At 45.9% G+C, this 14,593-nt stretch overlaps 1 protein-coding gene and 1 non-coding gene across 2 annotated transcripts in view; one reads left to right on the forward strand and one right to left on the reverse strand.

Annotated features, from left to right (window-relative positions):
• The window catches only part of ARHGAP31 (Rho GTPase activating protein 31), a 98,896-nt gene that overhangs the window by 68,702 nt on the left and 15,601 nt on the right, over positions 1-14,593 (forward strand). The window contains exons 4-7 of the mRNA XM_032406612.1: positions 4,732-4,814; positions 5,994-6,101; positions 6,751-6,893; positions 12,595-12,793. Of these exons, the coding sequence (XP_032262503.1) occupies positions 4,732-4,814; positions 5,994-6,101; positions 6,751-6,893; positions 12,595-12,793 (533 nt within the window). The remainder of the gene's footprint in view (positions 1-4,731; positions 4,815-5,993; positions 6,102-6,750; positions 6,894-12,594; positions 12,794-14,593) is intronic.
• LOC116634188 lies at positions 11,553-11,689 on the reverse strand. Its single transcript, XR_004299893.1, has one exon. It is a non-coding gene; the product is annotated as a small nucleolar RNA SNORA42/SNORA80 family (small nucleolar RNA).

A 14,593-nucleotide genomic window follows, 5' to 3' on the forward strand; every position in this document is an offset into this window, starting at 1 on the left:
GGGGGGGCGGCGCTCGGAAGTGCTGTTCACCTTTTCCAGCTTCCGGTGGCTGCCCACACTCAAGGCTTGTGGCCACATCACTCCCATCTCTGCCTCCGTGATGGCGGGGTCCTCTCGTCTTCTGTCTGTGTCAGATCTCCCTCTGCCTCCCTCTTACAAGTATAGCTCTGATTGCATTTAGGGCCCATCGAGTTAATCCAGGATCATCTCATCTCAAAATCTTTAATTGAATCACATCTGCCAAGACTCCTTTCCCAAATAAAGTAACATTGACAGGTTCCAGAGATTTGGACCTGATATCTTTGGGAGCAATTGTTCAGCCTACTATATTACATTTTATTTTTATCAGAAAAAAGTTCATTTTAGGAAAAATTCAATTTTGATCCCATTGATTCAGCTGGAATTATTACACCCAAAAGAAAAGTTGCTGATTTGGGATTTTTAGAGAAGGCAGTTTAGAGAGGTGTTTAATTTTATACTAAGTTTATATTGAAATAACTTCTTTGTGTATCAGTCTCCCTCATTCAGTTGTAAGCTTCCTGAGGGCAGAAACAGTGTTCATTTTGTTCATTGTTGTGTTTCCTTTTCCTGCTCTCCAGCTGCTGGAAAATGTTTACCTAGTAAGCCTCTGCTGACAGGATTGTGGACCCACACGTATCATTTGAAAGGTCCCTTGGGGTGGGCTACTAGTGTGTGGCAGTAGGCAAAAGCAGACTGGCTGGGAGCTCAAGATGGCTGCAAGGTTGGGGGGGGCAGGGGCCAGCTGCCCTTGGTTTGCCTAGGACCACCCCAGTTTTAACACTGAAAGTCCTATGTCCCAGGAAACCCTTAATCTCAGGCAAACCAGGATGATGGGAAATTGCAGATGGGCCAGGTCACGTAATTCTAGCCGGGGTGTAGGGCTGCAAGAGCACCTGACTCCTGGGGTGCCACAGGGGCCAGGTTCCATCACTTGCCACTGACGAAATCCAAAGGCAGAAACTCGAGTGGTGGTGAAACAAGAAAGGAATTTATTTCAGTGAGGCCAACAATGGGGAGACTGCGGACTAGTGTCTCCAAGACTGTCTCCAAAGTCCCGAAGATACTTTCCAGGTTTATATAAGGAAAATGTGGGGCAAGGGTGGGTGGGAACATGCAGGTGGGCAGTGAAGGTCAAACAGATCTTTGTCTTGGGGTCAGTCACACAGGGTCTTGCCCTTATGGCCTGAGGGGTAGTTTCATTCCCCTCAGGGGATGCTTTGCCTGTAGGGTCTTTTGCCTAAGTTAAGAGATAAGCTGGAAAGAAGAACGTAATCAACTGAAAGTTTGAGGTCAAATGGAGGTAGTTCAAGTTCTCTGTCACAATCAGGCTTGTTTCACGTGTGTGACAAAGATGGAAAGGTAAGGACTGTCTGGAAGGACACACAGAGGTTGCCTCTGGAGACAACCTCCGAAGATCTGCGGTCGGCAGGAAGGCTTACTTTCCTCTGTGTACTCCTCTGAATGCTTTCGTTTTTTAAATGATGGGCATGAATTACTTTCTAGTCTAATTGCTTAAAATAATTTACTGAGTTGTAGCTGGGGCGCAACTGGAAAGAAGAGACATGGGTTGTTTGTCCCCCTGGTGACAGGGCTGCCCCGGCAGCAGGACTTGAGCTCTAAGGGTGACAGTAGTGTTCAGGTAAACAGATAAAACAAGAGCAAGGGCCCACCAGAAGGAGGGAGAGTCCAGTCTTGGACCAAGTCCTCAAAGGGCAGGCAGGAAGCCGGTCTTATTGATACGGATTGGAAGAGAACGAATAGTCACAGATTCATCCTAGGTCTTTTAAGATTTAACTCTTAGCCAGATTAGCTTGGCAAAAGTTGAGTGAAATTCTCTTTCAGGCAAAATATTGGGGTAGGCAAAGCTTCAACTCCCCTCCCCCAATTCCCTGATGATAGGTTCAGCCAACCTAACCGGGGAACAGAGAGCTCAAAATAAGTTTGTAGGACTGGACCCCTGGAGGAGAAACTACAGGATCTAGAAGGCTTCTGAAGGTGGGGGGGCGAGAGAAGAGGCTGTGAACAATGAAATAAACAAGAATCCCAAATGGGACCTGCAGGCATTAGGGGGAGGACCCGCCCAGCCTCTCAGAACAAAGATGACTAACAGCTTCCTAAAATATCAAAGAAACTTTCCATGAGGGCTATTAAATTGACCTGCCCTTTATTCCCCAGACACACTTTTAGAAAATGGGGAGCACTGTACAAAGTTTGCTGAAAGGAAGAGAGGCTTCCCACCCTTCCCCCTTTGCAGGACAGAATGTGGGAGGGTCCACACAGCATTCCACAGCCCCTCCTTCCTCAGGAGCTTCTCTCCCCTGGCTCCCCTTGTGAGTTTCTCAGGAAGAAAGCCCGGGTGTTGGTGTTCCTACTCCAGGCCCCGATCTTATTCCCTCCCTCCACCTCCTCTATATCTCAAAAATTGAGGGTTGCAAGAGAGATCATGCTTCTGCTGGTTCTATTCTCAGGCTTGCACCCCCACCTGAAGATTGGGACACCTGTGACCGTGACCCTCCCGGTGCCTCATTTCTCCCACCAATGCTTAGGAAGCAAAATCTCAAGTTTTCCCCTGTGGAGAATTTTGACAGCCTTTGAAAAAATAGTTGGTGTCTTTGTTTTACTTCAATTAAATTAAAAGGGGAGGGGAGAGGGGAGAGAAGGAAAGGGGGAAAAAATGGGTGGACAAAGCCCTGGCATGATGTCCCACTGAGATGGAGTATGACAAATCCAACAAATATGGAGGGAGTCCCTACTGGGTGCCGGGCACTGCTCTAGGCGCTAGGACTCATCACACCTGCAGAGCTTCCATCTAGCATGGGAGACTGACAGTAAGCAACAGGCCTAATTACTAAGTATGTGCTGTATTATCTGTAATGGTGGGGAGGGCTGTGGGAAACAATGGAGACAAGTAAGGGAGTTGGGAAGTCCAGGCTGGGGCAGCACTTAGGACCTCTTCTCTTAAGTTAAAGCAGACCAGACACCGCAAATGTGGCCTAGAACAGGGCCTGGCATAACAGAAAGTGCCCAATCAACTTCCTTCTTTTCTGTGCCTAAAAATTCTCATTACTGAGAGTCAAAGTAAAGAATGCATGTCCTGATTTGACTTTTCCTTATATACAAATGTAAAGCAAGTTTCTGGCACTGGGAGGAAATTCAAGACTGTAAGTCACATATGCCTGTGAATTCAGGGTTATTAAGGATTGACATGAGCTCAGGAACTGTCTTTAAAGTGTGTCTTGATCTACGTGGGGTTACAACGGTATATGCATATGAAAGAATTCATGGGGCTATGGCTTAATGTACGTAAAGTAGACGTCAGTAAAAAAAGAAAGATGTGATTACCATTGACCTTGCACTTAGGTACTGCTCCCACACTGCAGTTCCTGAGCATTCGGCCACTGCACTGGAAGGGGCCACCTTGAGCCTGGGCACAGGCAGGACAGCTTCTCAGGACAGGGCACGGGCATCTGCCCAGGGACATCTACATCAGGCAGAAGTTCTGGGCAAGCCTGTGATCACACTGCCTTTACAAATGCCCTGGGCTCTCCTTGAAGGACCTGGGCAGACGGAAGTGATGCAGGCTGGCTGGGTCCTCCGACCCAGAGTGGGGAGTCCCATAGGACCAGCCAAGAGGGTCCTTGGCTTGTCACAGGATGGAAATCAAATGCAAGCCAAGAAGAAGTGAGAGTAGAGTTTATTGAAGACATGGAGAGAGTAGATACAGAGCATTTTCCAGAAGACTCAGAAAGGAGAAAAGAGTGAGTCTCATCTTTACTTGGGGCCTGAGGTTTTTATTGAGGTGTGGTGCATGTGTCCTCTCAGTCATCCAGGAACAAAGACTCCATCAGTCACTTATGCCCTGGAGCCAAGGGGTCTTGATGAGTCAGTGGTCTTGGAAACTGGTCATGACAACCCAGGTCACTCCTTAGATGTCATCTATTGTGCTGGAAGACTCCAAAGAGATCATTAACTTCTCTTCCTTTGCAAGGACGACATACGTTATCTGTTCTGTAAGGCCTGTGTAAGGCAAGGGGTGCAGGCCCTAGCAAGAACAGAAGCAGGAAAAGGAGCAAAGAGAAAAACAAACAGCTTTTTTTTTTTTTTCATGGGATCCCTTTGGTTTCCCTGTCTCAGGAGAACAAATAGCCACACAGGAAACAACCAGAGAGCACGTCCAGGTGAGACCATGAGGTCTCAGGGACAAGGTTCTTACTCTGCTGAGAAGGCTCGTCTTCCCTGCTTCCTCACATCAGCATCTATAACAGTAGATGAGCCACTGAATAGTGAGGTCATGGAATTCTGTCAGGCCAGGTAGGAAGCAGCTGTTTGCACCCAAGAAGACAGCTGACTGAGTAAACATGGAGCCACCCTGTCATCCCTGTCTCTCTCTGTCTCTGTCTCTTTATCTCTCCCAGTGTGAACCTCCGTCCCTCTCTCTACACCTGTGTCAGATACCTAACAACCTTCTGAGGACGCACAGAGACCCGAGCAATCCACATGTCTCCGTGTGCACTCACTGTTAGACGCTTCGCATCACGAACCCTCGGGTTTTAGTTGTTTGTTTTTACTAGAAAAGCATGCCTCTTGGAAGGATGATCTCTAGGCCTGGTTGGGAGGCTGGAGTACCAGAAACCTAAATAAAGCCAGGAGACAAGGTGGGCATCCACCCTCTCAAGCACTCACTGGGCTGCTTCACGTTCTTCCCCACAGGAGGCAGTGTCGCCTTGCCCGGAAGAAGGCCAACTGGCCCGCATCCAGAATGTCATCCAGGAGCTTCCCCCATCCCATTATAGGTAAGAATCCTTGGTAAAAGATGTCCGCGACCTCTCAAGGTGGTATAATACCAGAGATGCAGGCTGGTGTCATAAAAGGGAACAAGTTCATAACTTTCCTGTGGTATTTTGAGGTGGGTGAACAGGTCAACTTTTCTCAGAATGCGTCGGTGCCTGCCCGGGGACATTGGTGGGAAGGGGCAGCCCATGTCCTATTCACTTGTGGGGCCCCCCTCAGAGTCTCACAGGAAGTCATTCTGATCACACAAGCCAGCCTCACTGGCTGTGGTATCCTAGGTTCTTACCCAGATTCATAGCATAAACAAATCTCTGGAATCCGGGAGGGTTTTTATTTTTATTTTTTTAATTTAATTTTTTTTTTAAAGATTTTATTTATTTATTTGACAGAGAGAGACACAGCGAGAGGGCGAACATAAGCAGGGGGAGTGGGAGAGGGAGAAGCAGGCTTCCCGCTGAGCAGAGAGCCCGATATGGGGCTCGATCCCAGGACCCCGGGATCATGACCTGAGCCGAAGGCAGACGCTTAACGACTGAGCCACCCAGGCGCCCCCGGGAGGGTTTTTAAAAAGGGTTTGGCTTGAGCTCTTGAGCTTCTGGCTGACTGATCTCTCCGTTTGCTCACCAATACCGTCCCTCACATCTTCCCATCCTTCCATTTTGTTCTCACAGTTTAGTCCCTCATCTTACCACCTTTCCCAGGGTTCTCTAAGCCTCTTTTACAAGGGGGCAGATTTTGATGCGGTATAAGAAAGAACTTCCTACAGTAACAGATGTCATTCATCCATGAGATGAGCTCTCCAACTAACAAGGACCAAGTTACCCGTAGCTGGGATAATTCCAGAAAGAGCAGAGATAAGAACCAGTTTTAAGATTGTGTGGCAGCAGTGGTGACCTGGGTAAAAGGAGGCCCAGGGAACTGTCTCTGGCTCTCCAAGGGCCTCGACTGACTTCTGACAAAACCATTCCCCTTCTCCACCCTGGGCCAGCATGCCTAGGGCCAAGAAGATTATTTCCATCAGGCTTGGTACCTTCCTGATATTCCTTCAAAATTCATGAGATAGAAATATTTAGAATCTCTTAAATCCAAACATAGAAATCATCTCCAGATGTCAGGCTTTACACAGGCACTGAAGTTTCTTTGTTAAATAAATTAAAAAAAAAAAAAATGAACCATTACAGGACCTTGGAATACCTGATTCGACACCTGGCCCACATTGCCTCCTTCAGCAGTAAGACCAACATGCATGCCAGGAACCTGGCCTTGGTGTGGGCGCCAAACCTGCTCAGGTAACCACCGTACCCTCACCTTCTCATCACCCCCATGGGCTCAAAGCAGCCCACCAACCAAAACGAAGGCCCTTGAAGACACACCTGTAGCTAAGTGGTCATTTGTAACACATATAAATTAGGACGATTGTAATAGCCTGAGCTCTTTGTCTGCTATCCTGGAAACTCTGGGTTCCAAAGGCGTTTTCTGGCTACAACCAGCATGTGGCTAAAGTTACGGGTCTGTATGTTATAAGTTCTTGAAAAGGCCTTTCTTGTCTTTAGGGCTCATTGGCTTTTGTTAGTTTTGGTGGGGTCACTGCTTCATAGGACTTCACAAATGATGACCTGACCCACAGAACAGTTGGGTGGGGGTGGAAGGAGATCCTATGCAGAAAAAAAATCAATTCGTGTATATTCACAAACACAGTGTTTATAGTCTAGCGATGCATGGTACCTGGTCATTGCTTTCAAATTTGTTCAGTGTGTTGGGCTTCACAGCCTTTGGGGAGGCCTTTTAATAGGTCTTAAATAGTTAAAATAGTCTAGAGATTAACTAACTGTATACATTTAGGAAATAGGGCTTGTACAAAAGGCCCACGGGCTCCCCCTGACCGCTTTCTGTTGTGGGGCAGACTCACTCACTGACTGTGTTTCATTCATGATTTAGATCCAAAGAAATCGAAGCCACTGGGTGCAATGGAGACGCGGCTTTCCTTGCAGTTCGAGTCCAGCAGGTGGTGATTGAGTTCATACTGAATCATGTGGATCAAATCTTTAACAACGGCACACCTGGGTCTTTGGAGAGCAATGGTAATGGCTGCTTCTGGCATACTCCCCAGCAGGCTATCCTTCTTCCTTGCCTTAGTGCTGGGGCCCAAGAAGAAGTTGGGGTGGGCTTGCTTCGAGCTCTGAGTGTTGGCTGTGTGCGTGTGTGCTGACTACTTCGTGTGTCAGCGTCCGGGGATCGTGCATATGTGTACATTGGTCTGTGTGCAGCAAGATGCGTTTGTGGGCGGCTGTAGCATGTTTCTGAGCATTGTATACATGATCTATCCCTTGAACGCAGAGTTCTGTGCTGGAATAATCTATTGGTTTTAGTGAGTTATTAAACTCTCTGGGTTATTATCTACAGGAAACATTCCTCCCTCACCTTTACTTTCATTGTGGTATTTCAGAAGACCCTTAGGTCTTCGTCTTGGAGTTTTATGTGAATGGGTTTAAGAGGCAGTGTGGTGATACGCACGTGTATATTCAGAATGTGTTCTCTTCGCAAGCATTTCTTGAGTGCTTACTTTGTTCTACCCCGCACCAGGCACTAGGCTTACAAAAATGAGTGTGTATTGTGGGCATGCGTATGCAGAAACTGGTTAGTGCTGAAACCCTCTGTGGCCGTGTTGGTGAGAAAGACATAGCTCTTTGAGGCTGGATGTGATAAGATGCAAGACTATGATTTCCGATAGCTCTCATAATGATATAATGAACACTAGGAATGAATTGGTTTCTGTTGCTTGAACTCCTGTGAGCTTAATTTGTAAAAATCAAAAATCTAGTTGGTCAAGAAGCCTTGTAACTACCACTTGTGTGAGTTTTCCAACATAAGCATACGTCACAATCACCTGGAGGGCTGTTCAAACACAGATTACTGGACCTAATCCCCAGAACTCCTGATTCAGTCTGTCTGGAATGCTGCTGAGAATTTGTATTTCTTTTTTTTTTTTTTTATGTAACGTTAGTCACCAAACAGTACATCATTAGTTTTTGATGTAGTGTTCCGTGATTCATTGTTTGCATATAACACCCAGTGCTCCATGCAGAACGTGCCCTCCTTAATACCCATCACCCCACCCCCCTCCCCAGAATTTGTATTTCTAATGAGTTTTCAGGTGATGTTGCTGCTGCTGGTCAGGGTCTACACTTGGAGAACCAGTGGTATATGAGAACCCTATCTGCAAAATATTTGTGTTAGCTGATTAAAGCATTCTTTTCTAGTTTAGCTAATGTATTTGGAACAAACAAGCATAACCATCAGAATAATCGATCGCAACTAACATCCAATTTTGATTCCTGGCATAATTGTGCCCACCCCTACCCTGTACTCTATGTGGTTTATAACCTTCCTTTGAAAAAAAATTTTTATTGAAATAAATTTCACATAGCATAAAATTCACCATTTTAATCATTTTAAAGTACACAGTTCAGTGGCTTTTAGTGTTTTCACAGAATTGTGCAACCATCACCACCATCTAATTTCAGAACATTGCATCACTCCAGAAAGAAACCCCATACACATGAAGCCGTCTCCGCACATTTCGCCCTCCCCTGAGACCCTGGCAACCACAAAGCTACTTTCTATTTCTAGGGATTTGCCTCTTCTGGACATTTTATATAAATGGAATCATACAACATGTGGTCTTTTGTGACTGACTTCTTTCACTTAGCATATGTTCTCTGAGGTTGACCCATATTGTTACATAATGTCAGTGTTTCCTCCCTTTTTACTGATGAATAATATTTCTTCTGTTGTATACCTATATGACATTTTGTTTATCCATTCATCAGTTGATGGCCATTTGGGTTGTTTCTACTTTTTGGTTATTATGAATAATGCTGCTGTGAATTCAAGTTTTTGTGTGAACACATGTTTTTATTCTCTTGGTTATATACTTAGGAGTGGCTAATGTTTCTTTTATCTTTATTTTAACTCTCCCACTAGAGATGTATTTTTTATCATAAGCTATATAAATCCTTTTTGAAGGTAGGTGAGAAGATGCATTCATTCATTCATTCATTCATTCATTCTTTTGAATCAACCAGTAAATGGTTGGGGACTTATTCTATGCCAGGAACAGGCGCTCCCCATACATCATCTCATGGACTTATCACAACAACCAATAACGTCATCAACCTTATTTTATATGTGAAGAACTGGAGAACCAGAAAAGCTTAGTAATGGCCCCAAGCCAAACAACTAGTGACTTTGAGACTGAATGTTGAACCTAGTTTTTCAGCCCATTGCTCTTTCCTTAACTCTATGCTGCCTCTATGAAGAGAAAAAAATAGGAAAACAGACCAATAAACCATTGTGGAGAATAAATGACTTTTGGGAAATGTTCTACTCGACAGCAAATCCTATCTGTGACTGTTAGTGTTAAAGCCGTTCCTGATTCTAACCTGGAAATGCCTTTTCTCTTTGTGACCATTGCCTCGATCATCTTTTGTACTGTATGTTGAAATCCAGTTTACTTGTGAGCCTTTAACTCTTGATTGCCTCTAATGCTTATTATACAGTGCATTTCATTTAAATGTTCTTGTCATGAATTCGTATGGACTTCGGTAAGATAACATAGTTAATGTTTACACAAAATGGAAGAAGCCATACCCTCTGGAATTTTAGATTTGGAAATAGGGCTCTATTTCAAATTGGAAAGATTTTAGTAGTCATAGAAGCCAATACTTTTGTTTAATAAATGAGAGCAATAAGGCCAGAGAGATTGTGATATACCCAAGATTCATTAAAACATAAATATGCATTGAGCAACTTCTAGGTGCCAGGCCCTATTCTACACACTGTGCACACAACAGTGTGCAAAATGGCAAAGATCCTGCCCTGCAGATAGCGATGGTTTAGTTGGGAAGGCAGGCAATATACAAGATTACAAATAAATACATTATCACTTCAAAGACAAATACTGTGAAGAAAACACAGCAGGTTAATGCAATGGTCAATGATTTGGTGGTGTTATTTTGGTACAGAGTGGCCATGGTCTCTGAGGAAGTGATCTTTGAACTGAGACCTTTTGACAAAAGGAACCAGTCATGTGAGGATCTGGGGGGCGAATGTTCCAAACACAGAGAACAGAGATTATAAAAGCTCTGAAGTGGAAAGGGGCTCATAGTGGTACAGAAAGTAGGCCAATGTGGCTAGAGCCAGTGGGGTCTCCAAAGTGGGGTGCCCCACCCTGGGGGGCACCAAGGACTGAAGTACCGAACCACAGGTGTTGGAAGAAACTATTAGCATTTCTTTTTCATTTCTTTCTATTGTATATTTTGTAATTTCTATGATTTTGTATGTTTTCTGTTATATATAACAAATTATATATAATTATATATAATACAGTGGTATATGTGTATAATTTACACATGTGTAATTATATACATGTGTATATGTGTGTAATTTATAATGAGAATATATATTCAAAAAATTTTTACTGTATATTTTTGTAGACCACTGGGTCTGTGGGCAAAGAGGAGAAGGAAAGCAGATGGAAGGTCAAGCTAGGAGTTTGGTTTGTTCTCAGTGCCATGGGAAAGCATTTGAGGATTTTGAGCAGGGAGTGCAGGGTCTGAGCATTCTGACAGTGGTGTGAAGGAGAGATGGAAAGGCAGCAAGTCTGGAAGCAGGGAGACCAGCGAAGGAGCAATGGCAGAAAGCAGGTGGGCAATCATGGTGGCCTGGACTAGCATGTTGGCAGTGGGTGGAAGGAAGGTGGCTGGATTCAGGATGCATTTTGGAGGTAAGAATCATAGGACTTGCTTATGGGCTGGATGTGGGAGGAGGTGGTGCATCAAAAAAAAAGGAATGAATGAAAAAGAACTCTTCCAGGTTTCGGCTTACAGCTGGGTGGTCCATGGTGCCATTTACTGACTTGATGAAGATGGGAGAAGGTAGCAGGTTAGAGGTGAAGAGCAGCAATCACAAGGTCTGTTATGAAATGATAAGTTAGAGATACCTGTTAAACATCTAAGCAGAGACAATGAGCAGGCCTTTTAGGATACTGCAGCCTGAAACTAGGGGTAAGTGCTATACCAACTGAGGTCTCCTGACCCTACAGTGTAGGTTCTTCCCATTGATCCAGTTGCTCCCAGAATGATTGAATTTTTTAAGTAAATAAATAATTAACAAATCGTAAATAATCTAGAATGCAAATATTAAGAGTGTATAAAATTTAAATATTTTAAACTCCTTGGGATTGAGTTGGAAAACTGGGTTAAAGTTGGAAACTTTACTGAAAAGATTTTAGGATCGCGGATTGACTTAATTGCAGTCCTGCTGAGTGACTGCCATGTGCTCTCCTGCCTGGAAGAACCCCAGTATTGCCCACCATCTCTGTTTTCTACAAGGCCCTTGTTCAGTGGTTTTAGTTCCCTCCTCCCAGAGAGGGTCATGCTCTGCAAAGAGAAATGGTGCCATCAAGATGCTTTCTGAAAATTAGGTGAGTCCTATACAAAAAAAGATTGCTTTAGTCTCAGTTGGTCCAAGTTATCTTTGAGTCTTTCCACACCTTCTGAAGTTACAGAAAACTGGCCAGGTTGCCAGAAGCTGCACAGAGCCCAACTTGGACCTCCTCTTCTTTTACTTAGATCAAGGTTTCTCAGTCTTGGCACTACTGACGTTTCGTGCCGGATAGTTCTTTTTGGTTTTTTTTGTTTGTGTGTGTGGTTGGGTTTTTTTCCCTTTTTACTTTTCCACACTGGACAGCCCCCTTCAGCGCTCACAGCCCACCAGTGAGGAGGTTGGGCAATGGTTCGGGACTGCCCGCTCCCCTGGCACGGGTCCCCTGTGAGAGGCCCACAGAGAAGGGCCCGCCATTAGCGTATCCCCATGTGCTAGTGCCGGAGAATTCTTGTTGTGGTGTGCATTCCTGTGCTGTGCATTGTAGGATGGTTAGCAGCAACCTTGGCTTCTAGATGCCAGTAGTACTCCCACACATGCTTATGACAACCAAAAATGTCTCCAGACACTGCCAGGTGTCCCTGGGGAAGGGGGGAGGGTGGGGGCTGCAAAAGTGCCCCAAGTTGAGAACCAATGACTTGGAGAAAAGAGATGCCCTTGGACACCATTGATCTATCATCATCACTTCCATTTCTTTAAACAAAAAATAAAAACAAAAACAAAAAACAAAATAAAACCCAAAACCATAGAAAGAAAAGATTAGCTTGCATATACTTAACACCACTGAGTAGTGAGTAAAAAGCCAGCTATCTTTTAGGGAATAGTGGAGGCCATAAAATGTCTTTTCACTGCAGGGATATAAACCTTAATGATCTAGGGAAAGTATAGGCTCCCACGTTAAATCGTCTTGGAGTGTGTGTTCTGTGGCGGCAGAGAGCAGGAACGGTCTCCTGCCTTGTTCTGGCCGAGTGAGGCCACGTCTGTGGCTGGACGTACATTCCAACCTGGCCAAAGTACTAGGCAGTAAATGCTCAATAAATGTCCTAGGAAGGAAGGAAGGGAGGAAAGGAGGGAGAAGGGAGGGAGGGAGGGAGAGAGGGAGGGCCCCTCTCTGAAAAGTACAAGAAGTACAGGTTACCTCCTGAAGCCCTACATGCTTGCTGGCTGTCTGGCCATGAGGTTGTCAGTTTCCTATGTTCAGCCTCTGCCCCCAACCCCCAAACCCCCCAGAAGCCTCCTGTCAGGGGGTCAGGAACGGAGGCGCTGTGGATGAGGAATCTGGCTACACCTGATGCACAGGCCTCCTTCCATGACTGAGCTCTTTTCTTTTTTGTATAGAAAACCCGCCCATCACCAAGAGCCTGACCTTGCCAGCCCTCTCCTTGCCCATGAAGCTGGTAAGCCTAGAGGAAGCTCAGGCCCGGAGCCTGGCTACTAACCATCCTGCTCGGAAGGAAAGGAGGGAGAATAGCTTGCCTGAAATTGTCCCTCCCATGGGCACCCTCTTCCACACTGTTCTTGAGTTACCAGACAACAAGTAAGCAGCGTTCTCTTAAATTCTGGGGAACATTTGGGTGGAGGGGGACAGAGGAAGTAGTTATACAGTCTCAGGGTCACAATGACAGCATGGATTGGGGGTACCGGCTGGGTCGGGATGTGAGGGAACATTCCAGAAGAGAAGGGAGCTGTCTCCACAGCTCTCTCTCACTGGTGATTGATGTCTTCCCTCCCTGCCGCCAAGTTATCAAGACCAGCTCTCCCACCAGAGATCCCTAAGTACCATGTTGGAGGTGGGGCTCATAGGGGTCAAGAGTCATGGCTAAAATCCCTTACTCCTTAGTTTAGACAAAACAGTCTTGACATTTTCAGAAGGAAGTTTGCTGCAATCAACAACTTGACCCCCTCCCACCAGCCTCCACCTCCAGGTGACATTATAAAAGTCATAGAGACGAGTGGAGGATAAGCTAACAAGAAGTGCCACTCTAGACCAAGAGCTCTGGGCAGGCGGCATGGGGACACACTTGCCTGGCTTCCGTTCCTCCTTCCATACCCGTCAGGGCCCTCCTTCGCCTCCAAAACCAAACCGAACATCAGTTTTATTCATAGGATATTTTCTTTCTTTGTTGCTTTCTCTGTTGGAACCCTGGTCTCCACTCAGCCCCCTTTCCTTCTCAGCTTCACAGCCCACTCTAAAAAGTCAACAGTGATTGAGAGGAGTCCCAAACTCCAGGCAGACAGTAGGTGGTGGGGCTGGAAGGCAAACTTTTCACGGGAGACTGTCATCCTCAATGTTTGGTCAATAGAAAGAGGTATGAAAAGAGGCACCTCGGTCTTCTTGTCAGCATGATCCCCAAGATGGTGGGGCTATTTCCCTTTGGGGAGGGAGGAGGAGTGCTGCCACATTACACACCAGTAGGGGTGTCTGTCACAGTGCATATATATGCATTATGGGAATGGCACACGTAGACCTCACCTGGCAAGAAACCCCTCCGTTTCCTGAAGTACATGGATCATGCTCTCTCTAGACTGAGCCCCATTACTTCACTCCCTAAATACCTGGAGAATAAGACTTCCACCCAGGGATCAGAAAGAAGAGTACCCCAGGAGGACCATCAAGTGCATTTTCTCTGTGCCTTAGCCACACTTGGGGTGCACCATACCCCAACGTACGCAAGCCTATAAAATACATCCCAGGCCAAGTGCTTGGAAAAAAACTGGGCCAGATTCAAAAGAAACCACCAAGCGTTGCAGATCTATCTCTGATTGATTGTAAAAACATGTTGGGCTTGAGATCTGGGTGTTCTATGAGAACCCTGTGGAGAAAAGGTCCTTTGTGGAACCCACAAGTTGGAGGGTTTCATCGTGGAACTTTATGAAGTCTGATAGCTGGGCGAGCCAGAGTGGGGCAAGGCCTCTGGTGACCTCTGGTGGCCCCAGGCCCTCCGGACCCAGTCTAGCACTCTCCTTTTCTTGCCTCCTACTGAGGCAGCCTGGCGAGAGGCATCAGGGAAATGAGAGGGAAGCCAGAGACACACTAATTACCCTCTGCCTTTCTCTGCAGTGATCTTTGGCCACACCCAGCAGCCTCTGACTCTCCCAGGCCAAACTCTTTTCCATTCTCATCCACCCCTTTTTCAGTCCCCAGAAGTCTTCACCAGCCCTTTCCTCACCTGTGGATGACCCAGCAGGATGGCCAAAGTGCAGGGGGCATATCGGCACTGAGTTCTTTGGTCTTTAGTGTTTACTCCTGCAAAAAAATAGGTGTCTTTGAAAACCCAGGACTGTGGTGCTTACCAGAATTCCTAGAACTGTGTGCTTGCTTGTGACCTCCGGGTCT

This window comes from Phoca vitulina, unplaced genomic scaffold (genome assembly GCF_004348235.1).
Source record: "Phoca vitulina isolate PV1807 unplaced genomic scaffold, GSC_HSeal_1.0 scaffold8, whole genome shotgun sequence".
Lineage (NCBI taxonomy): Eukaryota > Metazoa > Chordata > Mammalia > Carnivora > Phocidae > Phoca > Phoca vitulina.